The sequence below is a fragment of the Selaginella moellendorffii genome, unplaced genomic scaffold (genome assembly GCF_000143415.4).
Source record: "Selaginella moellendorffii unplaced genomic scaffold, v1.0 SELMOscaffold_13, whole genome shotgun sequence".
Taxonomy (NCBI): Eukaryota; Viridiplantae; Streptophyta; class Lycopodiopsida; order Selaginellales; family Selaginellaceae; genus Selaginella; species Selaginella moellendorffii.
Window position 1 is genome coordinate 1,649,387 of NW_003314274.1, and position 20,799 is coordinate 1,670,185.

The 20,799-nt window shown below is 49.9% G+C and overlaps 8 protein-coding genes and 1 pseudogene across 13 annotated transcripts; 5 read left to right on the forward strand and 4 right to left on the reverse strand.

The window, feature by feature from the left end:
• The first annotated feature begins 1,518 nt into the window (after positions 1-1,518).
• On the forward strand, positions 1,519-3,349 carry LOC9646073 (metalloendoproteinase 1-MMP). The gene has a single exon (XM_002969735.2). It carries the CDS (start codon positions 1,816-1,818, stop codon positions 3,280-3,282), a length of 1,467 nt encoding a protein of 488 aa, XP_002969781.2. The 5' UTR covers positions 1,519-1,815; the 3' UTR covers positions 3,283-3,349.
• Positions 3,350-3,606: 257 nt separating this feature from the next.
• On the forward strand, positions 3,607-4,925 carry LOC9645537 (mediator of RNA polymerase II transcription subunit 36a). Its single transcript, XM_024674765.1, has 5 exons — positions 3,607-3,876; positions 3,968-4,060; positions 4,118-4,195; positions 4,259-4,504; positions 4,566-4,925. The coding sequence occupies exons 1-5, from the start codon at positions 3,736-3,738 to the stop codon at positions 4,746-4,748; spliced, it is 741 nt and encodes a 246-aa protein (XP_024530533.1). The 5' UTR covers positions 3,607-3,735; the 3' UTR covers positions 4,749-4,925.
• Positions 4,926-5,757: 832 nt separating this feature from the next.
• LOC112346310 lies at positions 5,758-6,937 on the reverse strand (annotated as a pseudogene).
• A 23-nt stretch (positions 6,938-6,960) lies between these two features.
• Positions 6,961-8,129, reverse strand: LOC112346311 (protein STRICTOSIDINE SYNTHASE-LIKE 5-like). The gene is made up of 6 exons (XM_024674965.1): positions 8,058-8,129; positions 7,798-7,965; positions 7,663-7,688; positions 7,273-7,578; positions 7,077-7,209; positions 6,961-7,014 (listed from the first exon to the last, which is right to left on the reverse strand). Exons 1-6 carry the CDS (start codon positions 8,127-8,129, stop codon positions 6,970-6,972), a joined length of 750 nt encoding a protein of 249 aa, XP_024530733.1. The 3' UTR covers positions 6,961-6,969.
• Positions 8,130-8,353: 224 nt separating this feature from the next.
• Positions 8,354-9,579, reverse strand: LOC9645538 (acidic endochitinase SE2). The gene is made up of 2 exons (XM_002969986.2): positions 9,484-9,579; positions 8,354-9,442 (listed from the first exon to the last, which is right to left on the reverse strand). Exon 2 carries the CDS (start codon positions 9,407-9,409, stop codon positions 8,417-8,419), a length of 993 nt encoding a protein of 330 aa, XP_002970032.1. The 5' UTR covers positions 9,410-9,442; positions 9,484-9,579; the 3' UTR covers positions 8,354-8,416.
• Positions 9,580-9,589: 10 nt separating this feature from the next.
• LOC9646074 (transcription termination factor MTERF4, chloroplastic) lies at positions 9,590-12,467 on the reverse strand. Of its 4 annotated transcripts, XM_002969987.2 has the most exons (7): positions 11,166-11,225; positions 11,080-11,109; positions 10,563-11,026; positions 10,444-10,514; positions 10,147-10,383; positions 9,958-10,090; positions 9,590-9,898 (listed from the first exon to the last, which is right to left on the reverse strand). In XM_002969987.2, the coding sequence occupies exons 3-7, from the start codon at positions 10,935-10,937 to the stop codon at positions 9,629-9,631; spliced, it is 1,086 nt and encodes a 361-aa protein (XP_002970033.1). In that variant the 5' UTR covers positions 10,938-11,026; positions 11,080-11,109; positions 11,166-11,225; the 3' UTR covers positions 9,590-9,628. The 4 variants fall into 4 exon arrangements, with proteins under 4 accessions (XP_002970033.1, XP_024530532.1, XP_024530531.1 ...); XM_024674764.1 differs by lacking the exon at positions 11,166-11,225 and having other exon boundaries at positions 11,080-11,127; XM_024674763.1 differs by lacking the exons at positions 9,590-9,898; positions 9,958-10,090 and adding an exon at positions 12,366-12,467 and having other exon boundaries at positions 10,221-10,383; positions 11,166-12,318.
• Positions 12,468-12,850: 383 nt separating this feature from the next.
• LOC9646076 (oligouridylate-binding protein 1) lies at positions 12,851-15,712 on the forward strand. Of its 3 annotated transcripts, XM_024674760.1 has the most exons (13): positions 12,851-13,280; positions 13,394-13,399; positions 13,613-13,674; positions 13,866-13,968; positions 14,035-14,111; positions 14,164-14,225; positions 14,276-14,363; positions 14,419-14,494; positions 14,551-14,581; positions 14,640-14,878; positions 14,940-15,113; positions 15,166-15,467; positions 15,534-15,712. In XM_024674760.1, exons 1-12 carry the CDS (start codon positions 13,074-13,076, stop codon positions 15,463-15,465), a joined length of 1,425 nt encoding a protein of 474 aa, XP_024530528.1. In that variant the 5' UTR covers positions 12,851-13,073; the 3' UTR covers positions 15,466-15,467; positions 15,534-15,712. The 3 variants fall into 3 exon arrangements, with proteins under 3 accessions (XP_024530528.1, XP_002969783.2, XP_024530527.1); XM_002969737.2 differs by lacking the exon at positions 13,394-13,399; XM_024674759.1 differs by lacking the exon at positions 13,394-13,399 and having other exon boundaries at positions 13,866-14,111.
• Positions 15,713-16,427: 715 nt separating this feature from the next.
• Positions 16,428-18,896, forward strand: LOC9645539 (probable receptor-like protein kinase At1g80640). Its single transcript, XM_002969738.2, has 10 exons — positions 16,428-16,975; positions 17,056-17,271; positions 17,325-17,557; positions 17,626-17,758; positions 17,813-17,876; positions 17,936-18,032; positions 18,098-18,197; positions 18,262-18,380; positions 18,446-18,535; positions 18,622-18,896. The coding sequence occupies exons 1-10, from the start codon at positions 16,726-16,728 to the stop codon at positions 18,793-18,795; spliced, it is 1,476 nt and encodes a 491-aa protein (XP_002969784.2). The 5' UTR covers positions 16,428-16,725; the 3' UTR covers positions 18,796-18,896.
• Positions 18,897-19,013: 117 nt separating this feature from the next.
• On the forward strand, positions 19,014-19,526 carry LOC9645540 (calcium/calmodulin-dependent protein kinase type 1). Its single transcript, XM_024674966.1, has one exon. It carries the CDS (start codon positions 19,014-19,016, stop codon positions 19,524-19,526), a length of 513 nt encoding a protein of 170 aa, XP_024530734.1.
• The last annotated feature ends 1,273 nt before the right edge of the window (positions 19,527-20,799 follow it).

Below are 20,799 nucleotides of genomic sequence, written 5' to 3' on the forward strand. Positions count from 1 at the left end.
GTTAAAATAGTTAAAAGTTAAATGTTCTTAAGTTTGAATGGTACTAACCTTGACCTTTAACCTTTCTAGAAGCTCAAATCAAAGAGAGCTTATAAAATCAAAATGAGAGTTTTTTCACTTTGATTATTTATCAACACTTATGATTTCATTGTGGATTTTAGATGAATACAAGTAGTTTTTCATGTGTTAAATAACAACAAGAAAACCCATAAACACAATTTTGCTAAATAAATCTTTGGATAAAAGCGGTATAACCAAAGTAGAAACACTTACATTTGCTTGATTGGGTGGAGTTGTAAGTAGGACTGGAAAAAAGTCATTTAGAGCAATGGTTTAAACCAAGCTAGACCTATCAAATTGGTTGTTGCTACTGCCTATCATTTACAAATCCAGAAGTCTAGAAAATAAGTTTGACTATAATAATAGCTCACATTTACATGCTGAATAGTAGTTTTTAATCCATCCACTCTTTTGCCCAATTTAGATGTGTATGTAATCAATAACTCTAATATAATTTAGAAATCTTATAACCTGTGGAAATTATCGTTCATTCCCCCTCTAGTCACTTGATATATGTGCTCCTATACTTCTTTTACAAGAGCTTTCACGAACTTGCAAGTTGAGTGATGGTTGTAGTCTTATAGCTAACTACTGCCAAAAAAATGGTTACCTATTTCATCACAGAGTTCAATGTTGCAAAAACCTGGTGGTAGATTTGTATTAAGATCATCTTCCAACAAAAAAAAAAAAGAAGATTGAATGTTGCCAATGAAATTGGAGAATAGTGTTTCAGATTAAAAACCTTTATATGTGAATGTAGAACAAATGCTACATCTCTCTAATGAATCTGTCCCTTATACGGTCTTGACTGGAATTTTTCCAACTAGAATCCATCATTCATCCAGTAATGGCTGAATCTTTTCTATGGATCCCAACAACTGGTAATCCTAAATGCTACCTTCTGTGCATCAAGAACCATCTTCCATGTTTAGCTCCTTGGCAAAGACATAAAATTCATCAGCACAGATAATCTCATCTTTAAACTTATGATGTATGGGTTTCAGCCTCTCAAAGGCTTCACAGTGAGCATGGTCAAGGCTGATCCAGTCTTGTCCAGGCGAGGTCTTGGAGGCCGCAATGTTTGCTTAAACTCAATCTTATTCTTGAGTTCCCTGTCTTCGTGAACCACCATGTAAATCATGGCATGCCAGATTGGTCTCCTCTCATCGTCATCAAGGACGAAATCGGGGGCCCTCTCTATGAACTCTTCATTATTAATCCTGCTAAGAGATGAAGACTGCAGACATTTTAGGGCCTGTCAAAGTTGGTGGAAGGTCTGTGCGATGGAATGGTTTTCCTAGAAAGTCTATAGGCAGCTTCCTTTATTTTAATATTTTTTTTCTTCGAACAGGTAACTTTGACGCCGCTGGGATTAAAAATTCAGTTGGTCGCCTGGGGTCAACATTCGTGATCGTGTGATGAGCAGTGTTGGGTCAACTGTCGTGCTCAAGAATAACTACAGTAAAAAAAAACGAACGACTAGGACTATGGATTACGCGGCACTACATTTCTTCCTTCGTGGACGACATAGAAGTTTCGATGGGCTATAGAGTGAGAGGGCAGTAAAGTTTGGCGTGCGCCCAAATTTCTTCCGAGAAGGCTGCGGAGAAAATGTGCTCCATCTTCGGAGCTAGAAAAAGATCACGCGATCATGAGGCAAGCCCTACGAGGAATTCGTCGCCGCTGTTCCAGAGAGATTGACGATTCCAGCCAACCAGCAGTAGCACGACTCCTCCTATAGCATCGTCATCACGGATGATCGCAGCGAATCGTTGTGGGTCTGATTCTCTTTGGAAGCATCGATCCATCGTTTCGACCAATTGGGATCGGTGCTCTTGGATCGTTTCAATCGATTGCTTAGTGCCGTGTCGACGCGCACACTTAACAGCCGACAAGAACAGAGCAGTCAGTGCTCTTCCGCTTTCGGGTATTGGTGCGAGAAGTTCCAATCCATCGTCATCAATGGAAAACGGATCTCACCTCCACACCCACCAATTCCAATCGCCCATCAAGCACCAATTCCACCAGTCGATGACCACCATCGCCACGCTCGCGCTACTGCTGCTGATAGGAGGAGCAATTCTCTCGCCCGTGGAGGGATTCTCCGATTTCCACAACGCAACGTCGCCATTCCTTCCCAGCCCGGGCCCGGAGCCATCACGATTCGACTCCAATTGGCAGGGATTCGGGTCCCCCTGGGACGATTTCCGGTCGCTGCTCGACGCGCACAAGGGGCAGATCAAGAGGTGCGAGAAGCTGCCACAGCTCAAGCGCTACCTCCAGGAATTCGGCTACACGAGCTGGGAGGAATTCACGCCCGACTTTGACAACCAGACCGAGGCCGCGATCAAGCTCTACCAATCCAACTTCGGCCTCAACGCCACCGGGACCCTCGACGAGCGCACCATCACGCAGATGATGAAGCCGCGTTGTGGCGCCGCCGACGTCGTGGATGGCATCTCCGCCATGGCCAGGAGGAGATCCAATTCGTCGAGCAGCCGCTTCCTGGACGGAGCCCGAGGTACAGTCCGAGGAGGCCGAGGTCCCGGGCTCGGTGTCCGCCACTACTCGTTCTTCCCAAACAGCCCAAAGTGGGAGTCGCGGCAGCTCCTCACGTACGCGATCGATGCCTCCGCGCCCGCCGTGACGGGCATCGCCGCCGCGGATCTAAGCGCGCTCTTCGCGGACGCGTTCGCCAGCTGGGCCGCCGTGGTGCCCATCAACTTCACCGAGATCCCCAGCTTCGCGCTGGCGGACATCCGGATCATCTTTGCGCACGGGGAGCACGGCGATGGCCGGCCATTTGACGGGATCCTGGGCGTCCTTGGGCACGGCTTCTCGCCCGAGGATGGGAGGCTCCACTTCGACGCCGCCGAGACGTGGGCGCTGGACGTGTCGAGCTCCTCGTCCAGAAGCGCGGTGGATCTCAAATCCGTGGCGATACACGAGATCGGCCACATCCTCGGTCTCGGCCACTCGGCCCTGGAGAGCGCAGTGATGTATCCCAACATCGGTGCTAGGGAGGTGAAGCTCGAGCTCCACAGCGACGACATCGAGGGCGCCCAGATGCTCTATGGCGCAAACCCTAACTACGATCCCAATGCCAGGACCGAGACGAGGAGCCAGCCAGAGAATGGGATCCCTTCCAGCGCGGCATTCCCATCACAGCATCGCTCCATCCTCTTCACCATCGCGATCGCTTTGTTCGTCTTCCTGGGTTAGGACTTTTTGTGTTACCCGCCATTCATCATTTTTTGGGTGTAAATATATAAGCATATTCTTTCGACTATCGAGCACATTCTAGTTTAGGGTTCATGGAAACTACTGCGATCTCGGCCGTTGGTTGCCTGGACGACATCCGTGAAGCCTAGGGTTCTTCGATTTGGAAGAAGGGTTTTGGGCGGGGTTTGGCGGCTCGGGTGTGCGCAGTCGCGCCAGGGGACGAGATGAGGCCGCCAATGCGTGGAAGAGGAGGTAAGATCGATCACCAGAGCGCTGGCGCGTCGAGAATCCTCGCGCATTGATTGATTCGTCTTGCCAGGGGGCGGGCGCGGCGGGCGCGACGGTGGCGGCAGGGGCCGCGGGCGAGGACGTGGTGGGGGCCGTGATGGCGGAGGCCGAAGCGGAGGCCGAGGCTTCGGGAGAGGAGGTGGACGGGGCGGGCGTGGCGGTGGCATGAAGGGGGGTGCCAAGGTGTCTTTGGAACCACACCGTCACGAGGGCATCTTTATTGCGAAAGCGAAAGACGATGCTTTGGTTACCAGAAACCTTGTACCCGGTGAAAGCGTCTACGGCGAGAAAAGGATCACTGTTGAGGTGGAGTGCTCACTCACTGCAGCATCCTTTATTTTTCTCTCTTGACAAGGAACTGACTCCTCAACTAACTGGTGCTCGGATGTGAAAACAGGCCGATGGAGAGAAAGTGGAGTATCGGGTTTGGAATCCCTTTCGGTCCAAACTTGCGGCTGCGGTTCTTGGTGGCGTCGATAACATCTGGATTGTAAGTACGCTTCTGGAAGTTGCTGGATGTTTCTGCTAAATTTTTACCTGTCTGAAGAAACCTGGCTCTCGCGTTTTGTATCTTGGAGCCGCTTCAGGGACCACTGTGTCTCATGTCTCTGATGTGATCGGCCCTGTAAGTACGAGTGATATGATGGCGATCGTTTTGCTTTTCTAACAGGGAGTGGTTTTTTGGCAGACTGGAATCGTCTACGCTGTAGAGTTTTCTCACAGGTGTGGACGTGATCTCGTGAACATGGCAAAGAAGCGGACAAACGTTATTCCCATCATCGAGGACGCTCGCCATCCTGCTCGTTACAGGATGCTTGTGGGTATGGTGGATGTTATCTTTGCCGACGTTGCGCAGCCTGACCAGGCGCGTATCATAGCACTCAACGCTCACTCCTTTCTGAAAGCTGATGGCAAGTTCGTCATGTCTATCAAGGTGACGCGAGAGGTTTGATTTGATTCGCGGGTCTGATGAGATTTTGTGTTTTTGCTACTAGGCAAACTGTATCGATTCCACTGCTCCCCCAGAGGCAGTGTTCGCCCAGGAGGTGGCGAAGCTCCAGCAGGAGAAGTTCAAGCCTTATGAGCAAGTGACTTTGGAACCATTCGAGAGGGATCACGCGTGCGTTGTGGGAGCATACCGGGCGTCCAAAAAGCCCAAGGCGCCGTCCGCGGCCTAAGATTGCCAGTGCTTTTTTATGGAAGCTATCGCTGATAAAAACGGGGGTCCAATTCAGTTTTGTTGAGCAAGTCCATGGATTTCAGAGCACGTCGAGTCCTGCTTGGATCTTTATTCTGTAAAAATTGGTTTAGCTCAGCAATTTTGGTTGGGCATATGCGGTCGGCATTGCACTGAAGGATTCGAAGGGGCATCGTTTCAAACACCTTCCTTGATGCATATGGAGATAGCATTGCGTTCCACGACACCAAGTTCTTGTCTGGCATTTCGTCTGTAAGATTCCCTTGCATGGAATGTGATGTTAGCAGATTTTGTCGAGGATTTTCGTGGTTTCGTCCTGGGAATATCCCGTGGCTATGGCGTTCCAACATACGGCATCTGTGTATGGAAGAGAATCAAGGAGGCATGTAGCAGCGTTGTTACGGAGACAAGATCGTGCTGTGGCATCTGATCGAGGAAGAAGAGCTCCGACTCTTTCAGGAGACCGCAGTGGACGTAGCCAAAGAGGATTGCCGTGCAAGTCGAGATTCCTTTCACGAAGAGCTCGAGAGAAGACTCCAGATGCCCGTGACGGGAGAATGCTGCAATGGCGCAAGTGCACAGCATATCGTTAAAAGTGATTTGTACATCCGCGAACTGCGATAACGCCCCCAGCATCAGACCAAGGTGTGAGAAATACTACCTTGGCAGAATCAACATGCCCATTTTCGGTAAATGCAAACAGCACCGCGTTTATAGAAAAAAGATCGTTCTCTGGCATCGTATATCTTGCCTTTGGCCTTTCTGAGAGGCTGCAGAAATTATAGCAGTACATGACACAAGGCTCCAGTACAGCATGCAGCTCAAGAACCTTCGCGCTTCATGCCAGGCAAAAGTTGTCCCTCTTGGCCATACCATGGAAGATTTGAGCTGCGTGTTTGATGTTACCACATCTATTGTGCATCTCAATTTGCTTGTTCTTTGAATTTAAAGCAGCCTTTTATTATTTTTTGATAGAACTGAGCAATAATCTAGAGTTGGAGGGTCCCTGAACTTTCTGGAGGAGGGATCCACCCAATTCCATGGTATGTAGCACTCAACCATCCCCATTCTGCGTTTGCGGACATCCACACGATCCCATTCACATAATCTATGACACCTTGCTTCATGGCAAGCCAAACTTGAAATGATCTCCTGCTTTGTCCCGGCGAAATCCTTCTCCAAATCGTCCACCGTGCTCGCCAACATGGCAATCGCCTCGTTCAAACCACACTTGTGATCGCTGCCGTGAATGGGCACGGCGTTGAGGTAGTTCCCTCTTGCCTACTCCTTCCTGAACGAGACGAGATCAAGTCATTGTGGAGCGCAATGTGTTGCGTCCGAATCTCCTCAACCTTGCATATGAGAGGATGATCCAGCACGCCACGCTCCTCAAGCAGAGCAAAGCAAGGCGCAGATGTGATCTCTATCAGCCACACGTGTCCACGTTGGGAAGATTTGCTTGCGAAGCCACTTCGGTTCAATCTCAAACATGTCGAGCACCTTGGTCATAGCATCCAGAATCAGGAGCTGCTGGAGGTTTTGAAAGAATTGTCCCTCCATAAATCCGGCCGATTCGTTGACCAGAAGTGCGGCCTCGTCAAATCTTCCCTTCAAAAACCATCTTGTATGCGCCTGCCACGTTCCTCATGTCCGACGAGGAGATCTCAGGGTTATCCAGAATGTTCATCTGCAAGAAAGAACCAAGCGATGAACTTTTATCTTATGCATAATCCAAGGTTGCTCTCTTGAACAAACACAGGTTGCAACTTCAGAAACTCCACGCACAACGCATCGATCTGAGCGTCGGCCTTTGCATTGTACAGCGGATTCAGCGCTGGAAAGGCCAGAAGTTTACTTGTAGAGTAGCTTGTCTCCACTACTGTTTAATATGTTTGAATATTTTAATATATTCTACTATCTATTTATATCTATAAGTTATAAGCATGTTTATTTATGGCTTTTATTTCCATATATTTAACAGTAAACCGTGTTGCTAAAAAAAATATTTAAAATTAATGGTTAGGAATTGCTTAAAAACTATAGATTTTTAAACCATATCACATATAGCCTGCCTGGATTTATATTATGGAAGTTTAGAAAGGAAATTCAAACCACCTTCCCGTTGGATCCTCATAGAATGCCATCACTCACTCTCAAAACCTTGGCCATCTTCGCATTTCCCACAGAATTTATCGAGAACTTCAGGTTGCGCTATGATGTACTCCAATGCTGGTATTGCTCATCCCCTGATCAATCCAGGAATGCTTATGAGCCTCACGAGTTGGATTAATGCTTGGATTGAACTTACCGACACCAATGCTATCCAAAATCTGCCATGGCCATCGCGCTTGAAGTTGTCCGGCTGCCCCAGCAAGTTGTCCATGAACAACTCCATGGTTCCCGCTTTCTTACCTTTCAGCCAGTACTTCATGCACCTCACCCTGGAAAAGCCAGGACGCGCGAAATTAAGCTTCAGTGGCCAGCGCATGATCGAGATGACTTACATGGATGTCTCGCTCACCACTAGAAAGTCCTCCTTGGCAGAGAGCGAGACTCCATTCGCAAAAAACATGTTCTTCCGCAGGACTGTGGTGGTGCGAGTCGCGGGGTCGTACTTCAAGAGCCTGCCGTTTGGGCGGCACTGGAGGACGTCCAGTTTGGCCTTCTCCAGCAGAAACTTGCTCGTCGCATCCGTGAAGTAGATGGTGCCATCCTTCGCAACGTCTAATCCATTACCCAACGCTGTGCCGGATCCAGCGAGATCACAGCAATGGAAACAAAGCTCTCGAATCAACATGGAAAGCAAGCTCCTGAATCAACAAGGACGATGAAGGAGATCTAACACTCACATGAATTTGACACCATCGGCTTCGCTCGAGAGAACCTCCACGCACTTATCCCGAGTGATGTTGAGCAGCCCCTGCGCGAGAGAAACAGGATGAACGGTCTCAATCTCAAATCGGACTTGTCAAATCAAAGAGAACTTCGCCTGGCACGCAGACGACCAAATTCTTTTGTCGCCCGCGCACAACCCCAAGCGTATGGCCTCCCACATTCACCCAGTTCTCCACCTCGCCAGTCTTTCGCGACACCTTCTTGATCCACCCGTCGGAGCAGCCGATGTAGAGCACGCCATTGTCGTCGTCCAAGGAAATGTCCTCGGGACCGGGAAGCTCTCCCCCGCCAATCACCTCCGCCTGCTGGAGCACTGTGTTCACCGCGAACAATCCTCCCTCTTTGGAGTTGGAGGCCAGTCCGAGGGCAGTGGATCAATCCCCGCGCGGCGGACGACTGCCGGCCATATCGCCGATGTGGCTATGCAGATGATCACAGCTAGAATCGCCACATGAAGGATCCCCATTGGCACTCGTGACGCGAGAGGATCGAACAAGTGTGTAGGAGGAAGAGGAGACTTCTACGAGTACAAGAGAGGAGGGGAAGAAGGATCTATTTCGTTTTGGAGGAGCTGGATATTCTGGCCAACAGCAAACATTCCGTTTGGACAAGCAGGATATTCTGGCAGACAGAATTCTTTGTTCAAGACTGACGGTCTATTTCCTCCGTTCTTCAAGTTGCGCGTGATCCTATGGGCGATAAAGGACTTAAAACATGTAGTAATAATAATAATTACAAGATCAAAAGCACATATCATACAGCGTTTTTAATCGTGGTGCTGTACGGCTCCTTTCTCCCGTCGTGCTTGACGAAATCGTAGTAGTAACTCCACAACATCACGCCGCCGTACTTGCTCGACTCCTTGATCTTCGGAAGAACCTGTTGCTTGAGAACCTTCGCGGGCATGTATCCGTCCTTGGTGGAGGGGCTGTCGGTGGCACCGCTCAAGCTCGCCGGCAGGCCGAAGAAGACCTTCTTCACTGGAACTTTGGTCGTCCACTTGTGCCATGCCGCGAACACGTTGTCCAGAGGTCTGTTTGGGTTGTACTGGCAGTCGTGATTGTTGTAGAACTGGACCCAGGCGTAGTCGAACACGCCCGTGTTGAGAGCCGGGCCGAGGAACTCGTCCGGGAACGGGCACTGCGGGGCTGCGGACAAGAGCACCGGCCTGTCTTTGGTGGAGCGGAGCTTAATCTGCTTGGCAAGCTGAGCGTAGCCGGTTTGAGTCGAGGTCATCTCCATGTCGAAGTCGATCCCGTCCAGCACTGCGTCGCCGAGAGGCCTGGAGCTGCTGTTTCCTGCTCCTCCCAGAAAGTTGTTCCACAGATAGTCCGATACGGCGATGGCGTCCTTGTCCGAGACAATGCTGTAGTTGCCGTCGGCACCACCGAGCGAGAGGAACACCTTGACACCTTTGCTCTGGCAGAACTTTACGTCTTGTCCGACTGGAGCACAGTTGATAGCGCTGCCGTTGATGGCACTGCCGTTGACACCCCCGCAGTGATCAGCGAGGTCCAGCTTTGGAGCTCTCCCGTCGCCAAACACGCTGAGGAAGCTGAGCACGACGATGCCGTAGTTCCCCGTCTCACAGGCTGTTTTGAGACTGCCTTCCTTCTCGTAAGTTCCCCAGTATACAACGACTGTGCCATTAGCCCTCTTCTTGCAGTCTACTCCGGAAACTAAGCTAGATGCGACTAGAGTAAGCACAAGAGAAACCAAATTACTCACAAGTCCCCTGGTCTTCATTCTCCTTCGTTTCCGTGGCCCTCCAGTTCCCACCTATTAGGACAGATGAGTCCACGACAAAGAGCTTAGCTTACCTCGTGCTCGAGTTTGCCTTAAGTCGTCCAAATTGCTGCACCTGTGCAACACTGTCAAGATCGAAACTTATTTGTCGCTCGACGACCGTCTCGAAGAAGCGCTCGCAAAAGCAACACACTTTATTGGTGGCCACGTCGGGCGTGACTAAAGCTGCCGAAGCTTCAACTTGCCAACGTAGTTCCTGGCCAAGTTTCCCAGATAGAGATAATCGCCGACTTCCAAGGCCGTCGTCACCAGGGCTATCGACTTCCCTGTCGGATCTTCATAGAATGCCAGCGGCACCCCATCTTCGCCAACTGCTAGAACTTTGGCCATCTTTGAGGACGCGGAGATCTTCTGCAGCACACCCGGAAGGGCCAAGATGTGCTTCAGTGGTGCTATCTTCACTAAAGTGTCAGTCAGCCTTGTCCTTCCCTGAAGTCAGTGTCCACATGAAGTCTGATTGGATGTTATGAAATATAGAGCAAACTTACTGCTACCAATCCAATCCAGAATCTATCTCGGCCGTTGTGTCTAATGTTGTCTGGATGTCCAGGCAAGTTATCGATAAAAACTTCCATGGTTCCTTCCCTTTCACCTTGCAACCAGTACTTCATGCACCTCACCCTACAAACGAGGACGAACGTAAGCTGCCTGCTCAAAAGTATGGACCAACAACTTACATGGACGTCTCGCACACCACTAAAAAGTCTTGCTTCGCAGAGAGTGCAACACCATTGGCAAAATACATGTTCTTGCGCAGGACTGTTGTGGTGCGAGTTGAGGGATCATATTTCAAAAGTCTGCCGTTCGGGCGACCCTGAAGAATATCTAAGTCAGAGGTGTTCATGCCAAACTTGTGCGTTGCATCCGTGAAGTATATGGAGCCATCTTTTGCAACGTCCAGTCCGTCAGTTAGCCTGTTGTTCAGCAAAAATATAAAGCTCAACAAGGACGTCCCAAACAACACAAACACCTACTTGTATTTGACACCGTCGGCTTCATTGGAGAGAACTTCAAGAGCCTTATCAGCAGTAACATTCAGCAGTCCCTGCCAGAAAAGAGAGTCAGTCGGATTTGTCAAACAGTTAGGACCCACCCGGGTTGGTTCGCAGACAAGCAAATTTCCATGATGTCCCCACGCAAGTCCAAGCGGATGGCCTCCGACCTGTACCCAATTCTGGACCTCACCAGTCTCGGGAAAAATCCTCTTGATCCATCCGTCAGCGCAGCCGGTATAGAGCACGCCGTTATCGTCCACAGCAATATCTTCGGGACCAGGAAGCTCTCCCACACCAAGCTCATCCAATTCCTGGAGCAGTGTGTTTGTCGCGAACACCCCTTCCATCTTTGGAGTTGGAGGCCAGTGCGACGCCACTGGATCTATGCCCGACTTCCGAGTGATAGCCGACCATGTTGCCGACGCTGCTATGGAGATGACCAGAGCCAGAATTCCCAAAAGAGCGAGTGCCATCTTGAAGATCTCGCCACCTGGTGTCCCCAGCTATTGAAACGGAACGGGAGGACCGGTCGTTGATGTGTAGCTAGCAGCGTGTGCGTACCCTGCGGAGCATGGCAATGGCGTGTCTGAGCAATATCAGAAACGTGACTCTCACCTTAATGGCGGAATTCAAGATTAACTCGCCCTGCACAAACAAGCAAAACCCTCAACTACCACAATCAATGGCTTCAAATCGCTTACCTTGAGCTTGCCTGTTGACTTGTTGAATCCTTGCGCTGGACAGATGCTTGACCAGCCTGTTCTCCTCCTTCACTTCCACTACTGTCATAGCCATCGCCGTCACCTATATCACCTGTGTCCTCAACCATCTCAGAATCGTCGTCGTCATCCTCTTCGTCGAAAACTGCACTGCCCGTATGAGCCTGAGGAGGAGCTTCCATAAACTGGACACTCATCCTCCGCTTAAACTTGTCGTCACTGCAAGCCAGGAACCAGGCAAGGCTGCAATTGATCTTCTTCCTCTCTACCATCCGGTACCGGGGCTTTATCCTCCGTGCAAGGTCGTAAGTCAAGTAGACGGGAAATGCCAGCAGCTCTGATAATGGCTTTCTCATCTTCTGCTGGAAAAAAGCCAGGTTCGGCTTCAACGTTTCCTCCAGCTTGACCGCCAAAATCTGTGGACAATCGACAACCATCTTTGCTATGTCACCAGCGCTGATTCCTGCTCCTTGCAGAAACTTCACCTTTTCCCCGGCCATCTTTTCGTTGATCACAAGCATCTGAGGCAGCCTCTCAAACACTCGAGGAACGTCTGACGGTCGCAAGAAGATTTCATTCGTCAACCAGGCCGTCTTCTCTGCGAGCTCAGCCCTCAAGTCGAGCTCAAACACGTCCGGGAATCGAGCTATAAACGATGGCAGCTCTTTCTCTTGGATCCCTGCCTGTAGTAGACACTCCACCTTTGGTTTCACATTTTCCTCCAGATCAAAACCCAGTACGTAAGGATGCTTCTCTAGCAACCTCGCTATCTCCTCCTTTGTAAACCCCAGACCACGGTAGAAATCCACCTTCCTCTTTATGTTGTTCCCGACTCTCATGCCAAGAAGTTCCGGGAACCGCGTAAGCATCGGCCCAATCTGTCGACTGTTTACTCCAATGCTCACCAGGTATGCCACCGATGTGCTCATGGTCCCTTCTCGCTTGAAACCAAGAACATCCGGGTAGCGTAGTAGAACCTTTGGAATATTTTCCAGAGAGATCCCATAGCCTAGCAAGTAGTCCACGATCGGCGTCAAATCTATCGCGATGCTGGAGTAGAGGATCATCGGAAACTGCGTCAGCAACGCCGGAAGCTCCTCCGGAGTAAATCCCAGCTTGTCGAGGTAGTCGATCACTGGAACCATGTTGCGTTTAACACTACATGTAAGAACTACTGGATACCTCAAGATGTGCGCCTTCTCTAGCCCAATGCTTGCAAGGAATTCCAGCCGCTCTCGCACCACGTCGACCGAGAGTGGAAGATCGAGTTGGTCGATGTCGCCGCCGGAAATACCCTCGCCGCGGAGGAAATCCATCACTTGCTCCCGGCATCCCTCCTCACTGCTCTCAATCTCGGGCTCCTGCACCGCCAATCCCCAGTGATCGGGAGTGTGAAGGGGAAGACGAGACGCGCGCTTGTACCTCCGCCTTGGAGCGCATTGCGATCGCACGGCGTCGCTTGAACGAAACACTAGGCTGCTCGCGGAGATCCTCGATGGCGGGAGAGAAAGAAATGCCTCCATCGCCGATAAAACCCTATATCTTGGCCACGCAGGCGGTTTTTCCTCCACGTGGCCACGCTTGCGACCACGTCTGCCCTAGTTCTTCCGTACACATTATATTTACCGTATGACCAAAATTTTCGAAACCTTTCTGTTACATATCCTCCTCTGGGTCGGCATTGCCGGAAGAGCGAAGAACCCTAATTGCGATGCAGGGAAATTCTCTCGACGGCCTCGAGTGCCCGGCTCCGCGGCCGCAGATTTGGGGGCTTTCTCGGTGCGGCAGCATGTAAGAATCGCATTCCGCATTCCGATCATGGGGTATCCGTGCTAGCGCGCTCGGGGAAGCGTCTTCCACTCCATAGGGTTTGATCGGCGGCCATTTGCCATGTACTCCGTGTCACAAGCGCAGCAATCGCAGAGCCAGCCCCAGCAGGCGCAGGTAGCCGCGGCCCAGGCGGCCCAGCAGCAGTTACAGCTCCAGCAGCAACAGTTAGAGTTGCAGCAATGGAAGCAAGCGCTAATGCAGCAAGCGGCGGTGCTCCAGCAGCAGCAGCCATTCCTTCATCCTGGTCTCATCACGGCTATGTCCCAGGTACGTGCTGATGCTTGGCTCTCTCTTTTTTTTGGAATTTTAGTTGCCATAGCTCTTGGCTTCGTGCTTGATTGTTTCTCGCTATGTTTTTATGACGATCCACTCTGTTGCAGGCTAAGGTACAACGAGATTCTTGTCTTTGGTAATCGTTTTTCGTTCTTTTTTTTTTTTTCACTGCTTTCGGTTCTTCTAAGTTTTTTTTTTTTCCTTCGTTGTTCTTCGTTTTCCTTTCCCCGAGAGAGGAAAGCGAGCTCTTTTAGTATTGGTTTTGTTCTTTCTTTTTTTCTTTTCTTTCTTTTTTTCTGCATTTCCTTTCATCGTTTTTTTTGCAGATTGAGCCAATTCCAAGTGGAAATCTGCCACCAGGGTTTGATGCAACTTCTTGTCGCAGTGTGTGAGTGCTTTTCTTTTTTTCTTTTTTCTTTTTTGTTGTACCAATTCAGGTATCTGTTTTCTTTTTTCAATTTCCTTTTTCTTTTTTCCTTTTGGTTGTTTATTAACTTAAAAACTATGCTGAGCTTGGGCCGTCATTGCTTTGGTTGCGGAATGATTTTGTTTCTAGTCTGATGTTCATTCCTGCTGCAGATACGTTGGTAACATTCACATCAAAGTAACGGAAGCGTTGCTTGCGGAGGTTTTTGCAACAGTTGGGCCTCTCGAAGGTTGCAAGCTTATAAAGAAAGAAAAAGTTAGTTCTGGTTTTGTCTCTATCTTGCCCTTATCACTAACGGTATTTCGTTACCTTGCTTGGCAGTCCTCTTATGGTTTTGTCGATTACTTCGATCACAGATCAGCTGCCGCTGCGATCATTACCCTCAATGGCAAGCTAATGTAAGCGTCTCTCTTCCTCTTGCTGGCACTAAACGAAAACTTGATGGAACAGATTTGGGCAGTCCATAAAGGTGAATTGGGCTTATGCCAGTGGGCAGCGAGAAGATACTACAGGTTGTACTTTTAATTTTTTTTTCATTTCTCTGAGATTATCGTCTGTTCAGGACATTACAATATTTTTGTGGGTGATCTTAGTCCTGAGGTCACAGATGCAACACTCTACGCTGCTTTCTTCATGTATCCTGGTTGCTCGTAAGTGTTAATATGGTTTCCTCCATTCCATCTTTGTATAACTTTTATTTCGCAGGGACGCTCGGGTTATGTGGGATCAACGATCTGGCCGCTCTCGTGGATATGGTTTTGTGTCATTCAGGAGTAAACAGGTGCTTACACTCCATGCTCAACGGCTTACAACCGCTCAATTTTTTTGTTATTATAGGAAGCAGAAAGGGCTATCAATGAGATGAATGGTATGCGGAAGAGATTCTTTACTTTGAATGGTTTTATAGCCTCGTTTATTTTATGTAGGGAAGTGGCTTGGCAGTCGTCCTATTCGCTGTAACTGGGCAACAAAAAGCACAGGATCGCAGGAGGACGTACCAACACCAGGACCTGTTAGCGTACCTGAGCAGGTTGCTGTTGTTCAAGTACAAATGAAACAAGAGCCCAATCACGATGAACAACATGAGGATGGGGCTATGCAATTAGATGGTCCTGAAAACAATCCACAGTTCACGACAGTATACGTTGGTAATTTAGCGCACGAGGTCAGTTGAAGGACATAACAGTTACAGTGGTTAAGACGTTTTGTGTTTTTAATTTTCCCAGGTGACACAGACAGAGTTACATAGACAATTCCATGCTTTAGGTGTTGGAGTGATTGAAGACGTAAGGGTGCAGAAAGAGAAAGGCTTCGGTTTTGTACGCTATAGAACACACGAAGAGGCAGCTTACGCTATTCAGGCAGCAAACGGGAGAGTGATCTGCGGGAAGTCCGTCAAAGTAAGAAAAATGTTTTCATTCGGCGTCTCACAATCTTCGTTTTCTCGTACAGTGCTCATGGGGAAGCAAGCCTACACCAGCTGGAGCATCGTCGAATCCTTTGCCTCCACCACCACCAGTTGCTCTCCCGTTGCAAAGCTTGATGGCTGCTGGGATGAATCAAGCATACTCCGCGGCGGACTTGCTGGCGTACCAAAGGCTAAGCCAATCCAGTGGAACGGGACAGGCGCTGTTACCACTTCCTCAGCAAGGAACAAGCGGTTCTCGAGTTTTTGATGGCATCCAGCCGAGTGCTGCAGCGGCAGCAGCCTCGTTGGCGGCAGCCATGGGCCAGCAACACATGTTCTACTGAAAGTAAGCTCTAGTTCTTTTACCGCATTTGATCTCAATAACTGTGGACTTTGCTACGTTTGTTTTCAGGAGCGTTGTCCAGCATTTGTGGCTGCTGCCTGCACTGATAGGTAGCTCTAGCAGCTTATTTGTACGTCCTTTTTTCTTTTCTTTTTTTCGTTTTTTCGTTTTTCTCTTTTCTCTTTTATTCTGGTTTGTATCACTAACCGAAGAGACTAATTTGCGAGTGATTGAGTTTGCTCTCTTTCTCTTTTCTTCTACCAGTATAGGAAAAGGTGAACGAAAGCGAGCCTTGATAAGTTGCGACAAAGAGACTGTCGAGTGGACAGTTTGGATAGCGCAGCTCAGTTCTTCTGGGAGCCATGGATTGAATGCGAAGATGGCGACTTTACAACACATAGCTACTACTATACATGAACAGCCAGCGCGGAAAATAGAAAGAAGAGCACGCTCGTTTTCTCGATCGAAAAGGCTTAAATGCGAAACGGGAAGAAGCTCTCGCTATAAATGCGTGCTGGTTTTGGATCGATCCGATCGGATCCCGCCAAGATTCCCAGAGATTCCCTGGAGAGCTGGTAACGGCAGCGTGTAATAAGAGGGACATCCGTTGGAGAGTTCCTCAGCAACGGCCGAGATCGTCGCTGGCGGCAATGCCGCCCATCCTAGCCGTTGAAAAGCGATTGAGATTAGTGAACCATAGCTTTTTTGGCATCGAACAATGCTTTGCAAAGAAATTGATCAAACAATTTGCACGGGTTGAGTAAAATAAAGGGAACATCATCAAACATTGAGCGGACGATAGCGATGATCGTCGAAAGCTACGTGTATTTGCAAGATGCGGGAATCTTCCTTGGTGACGTCCGTGACGGGTCTCCAACAGCCAGTACCGGCAGTAGCCGGTGGGCGGCATTGGCCCAGACGGGCGGTGACCGCTGGCGCCGGTGCTTCCTCCCCCCTGTTTTTTGAAACTAAAGTGGAGAAGCGCTGGGCGCTGGCTTTGATTCTTTTTTTTTCTCTCTTCCTTCCTTCGAGGAGCTCTGGTCGATGCTATGGCGCGCGTCGTGGAGGCGCCGGAGGGCGGCGGCTTGTTCTAGCGGATCGCTGACGCTGTAGCATTTGGAAAGGAGCTATGGGGATCGATCTGTGTGTGAGCTAGCGGCATTGATCGAGGTAAGCACGGCGTAGCGAAATATCGCTCCCAGCGGTGGTTAAGGCGCCGCTGGCCATGGATCGATGACCCTGGAGGAGTATCGAGATCTCGATGGAAAGCAGCAGGCTGTGGTGGGGAGGAAGAGCCGGAGTGCTCATCGGCTTCTTGTTCTTGGCACATTTGGCAAGCGGGCTGAGACCACTACTACCCTATGGCACCGAGTTCGTGAAGAATCCCACCGGCTTGTTACGGAGGTCTCTCGAGGATGGGGCGTTTCCACCAGATTTCTCTCCAGCCTCTGGGCCTTCTCCGCTGCCACAAGAAGCCTCGTCAATTAGTCCATCTGGGGGTACTTTGCAAGGTTTGTGATTCTATATTTTTTTTTCTTTTGCGAAGCTCGATGTATCCTTATCCAAATTTTCTTTTCTTTTTTTCTTCCAGCTCCGATCGGTGCTAGTGATAGCGGACACAGTGATGGTGGTGGCCATCACATGAGAAAGGGTGTCCTTGCCGCAATCATCCTCGTGCCCACGCTGGTTTGTGCCTCTATACTTTTGTCTTCCTACATTTCGCTGGATTCTCTCCGACCCCGGCTAGCGAAAGTTTTCGGGAAAGATGAAGGCTATTCCGACCCTCCAACGCCTCTGCCCCCTTATCGTAAGCTTTTCCTGATTGTGAAGGTGGAGCTGACTGGATTCTGGCAAATGTAGATGGCGGTGGGGGTCCAGTTCAAATCAAAACGAAGCGTTCCGATGAACCGGCAAAGCCAGCTCAAGTTATGGATTACAAAATGCTGGAAAGTGCCACTGACAGATTCAGCGAGGAGAATCTCATCGGGGAGGGTGGATTTGCTCGAGTGTACAAGGCCCAGCTGGATGATGATCATGCCATCGCAGTGAAGAAACTATCCACCGAAAATGATCAGGCTGACGAAGAGTTCCGGGTTGGTATCGTACATTATTTGTCCGAACGACTCTGATGGTTGCTGTGACTCTTTTTGCTTTCTTTCAGGCCGAGATTAATCTCATGGGGCGAATTCATCATCCCAACTTAATAGCTCTTCTTGGTTTCAGCTCGCAAGGAGAAGACCGACTTCTCATTTATGAGTTGATGACAAATGGTTCACTGCAGGACCAGCTTCAAGGTGAGAGGACTGAGCTCCTCGTACCATTTCCTTTAACTTTGTGGCTTTCTCCAGGGCCTGCCCAAGGAGCTGCTCTCACCTGGCATTTACGCCTCAAAATTGCCCTTGACGCAGCCAGGTTGGTTTCCAATTTGAACTTCGCTTTCCGGCATGACTTTGTTTATTCGTAAAGTGCAGAGGACTTGAATACCTTCACGATCACTGCGATCCACCAGTCATCCACAGGGACTTTAAATCTTCTAATATACTCCTAGACGAAGACTTCAATGCAAAGGTTCGTCGCCATGTCAATTCGAAGCTATATGTTTACATTTTCTTGCCTTGTTTGTTTACTTGCAGCTATCCGACTTTGGTCTTGCTCTGATGGTACAAGAAGGCGCCGGCAGCCTTCAACTGCAAGGCACATTTGGCTACGTTGCTCCAGAATACATCCTCACTGGTCAAGCCTTGTGAATTTTTTTATCTTTCTTTCGCTGTCACCTCACCTTCCTTTGAAAACGCAGGAATTCTCACGGAGAAGAGTGACGTCTATGCATTTGGCGTTGTGCTTCTGGAGCTCATCACCGGGAGAAAACCCATTGACGTCTCAATGCCAACAGGGTGCCAGTCGCTTGTGACATGGGTATGACGTCTCGAGATTTTCCTCTTGCGGAGACTTTCTGTGTATCAACCTACTGCCACTTGCAGGCCACGCCGCAACTGACCGACCGCACCAGGCTTCCCCTCATTGTGGATGCTGCGATCAAGGATACTGTCAACTTGAAGCAACTCTTCCAAGTAAGTGCGCTTCCTCTTTTCGGTTTTGGTTTGTTTGTTGCCAGTGCTGGCTGACTTGATGATTCTAACGCAAGATTTGTGTGTAGGTCGCTGCTGTTGCTGTTCTATGCGTCCAGTCGGAGCCAAGCTACAGGCCTTTGATTGGAGACGTGGTGAACTCTCTGATCCCGCTGGTCCCTTGCGAGCTGGGTGGTGCTTTGAGGGCGATTGATCCGGCAGGAGCCACTGCGGCAAACTCCCACTCCCAACACGGCGTGTAAAACAAAGGATGTGAGTAACCATGCGTAGAATGCAACAATTTTGTAGAGAAGCATGGCTATATGAATTATTCCAGCTTTAAATAAAGACTATTCTTAATTAATTCGCCTCTAATGCACTTAAATTGGGGTTAGGGTACTTCGTCACCGTCGATCAAACGCGATCCCAACCGTCTATGTTTACCCGTTAGGGAGAAGCTAGGTCAAAAAATTGGCGAGCGATGGTGGCGTGCGAGTTTGGGGAGGACGACTGTGGTGAGCTCCTCAAGCTGTACAGGCGGGGTGAGAAGCTGGGATCTGGCGGCGAAGGGCAGGTCTATTTGTTGAGTGCTCGTCGCAGGGCTGGCAAGAAGTATGCGGGGAAATCAGTTAAATCGATGTGGAATGCCGAGAACGAAGCTCGACTCATGTCCAAGCTTCGAGTCTGCCCTGGAGTCGTCGCCTTTGAGGATTTCGTGAGGGAGAGAGAAGGTGGGAGGTGCTATGGGACTATCGTTATGGAACTTTGCGGCCCTAGCTTGGCAGAGCGATTGATCCAGGGCGGGGCAGTGACTGAGGAAGAAGCAGCCAAGACTATTAAAACGCTAGCAGAGACACTCAAGTGGATGCACTCAAGAGGGGTCGTCCACCGCGATCTCAAGCCTCACAACATCTTTGAGAGGCTCAACGCCACTGCAGTGGACGAAGTGGTGATTGGAGATTTTGGCATGGCCACGGACAAGCAGTGGGATTAGCAGCAGTATTGTGGAACAGCAAAGTACATGGCACCTGAGGTGGTAGCGGTGAAGAGTGATAGAGCCGAAGGACCACGAGCGAGTTACACGGCAGCCGTGGACGTGTGGGGGCTGGGAGTCATTGCGTACGAGCTGCTGAGTGGGTATCGATCGAGAGTCGAATTTGATTTTCTGAGAGCAGGAGCATTCCCGAGTGATTTGGCGTCGTGTGAAGCAGAGGATCTCATCCAGGGAATGCTAGCTGTGGAGCAGAGCAAGAGGGTGACTCTAGATGCCGTGCTTGCACATCCCTGGATTGTCAAGCATTGTGGTAGTGGGGAGATCTTAACAGCGATGCCACACAGGAGGAGGCATTGTGGAGTAAAGAGAAAGTTTTCTGGCACCGGTGGGGATTTGATCACGAAAAAAATTCTTGCGGGATAGCTGTGAAAGCAAGTCATCCGGTAAACACATCGTTTTCTTTCAAATTTTTCTGAGCAGTCGGAAATTAACTCATAAGTTTGGCTTAATTTTTCCTGAAATCGGTATTGCAGATGGGGCTGAGAACAATGATCTTGAAGACATATATGAACAACATACAAAGAATAGAAGAAAAAGAAAAGAAGCAAGAGCATTGGTAATGCTTTAGCATTGAGCTTCCAAAAAAATGTTTATTGCGGTGGAAGACATTTTGAGAGACAGCCTTCCACCATAAAATTCAGTATATAAAGAAAGAAAAATTCAAAACCAAAGATGAACTCTAGCGGCGGATTTTGACGAAGGCACTGCAATCCACACCCGAGCTTCAAGCCAGGAATCGCCGCTCCAGCACTCGCGAGCTTGCACGCCAAGTGTGGGAGCCTGGATGCTGTTCGAGAAGAACCGCGGGAACGCGATGGTTGGAGGGAGGGATGGAGTGGTGCTCGCGTCGTGCTCCTGCGCCGGGGCTGCTCGAGCGGGGGATGTTCTACGCGGGCTGGCGGAGCCGCGAGCACGGGGAGGCGGTGGAGAGCGAGCTGCTCGGGCGGTGTGGGAGGCTGGGCGAGGCCGAGGCGCTGCTCCGCAGTATGCCGCTGGAGCCCGATGGGTGACGCACAAGAGGAGGTGATCCGCGCGGACCGGGTGGGATCCTGGCGACGCTGCGACTTACGTGCTCATCGAGCGCGGGAATTTTTGTGGTCGGGGTTAGGGTTCTAGGCTGGGTCGAGGATGGGGAAAGCGGCGCCAATGCGGCAGCAATCGGTGGAGATCGAGGCCCTTGGATCGCTTTTCCAGGGCCCGTGGGAGAAGAGGT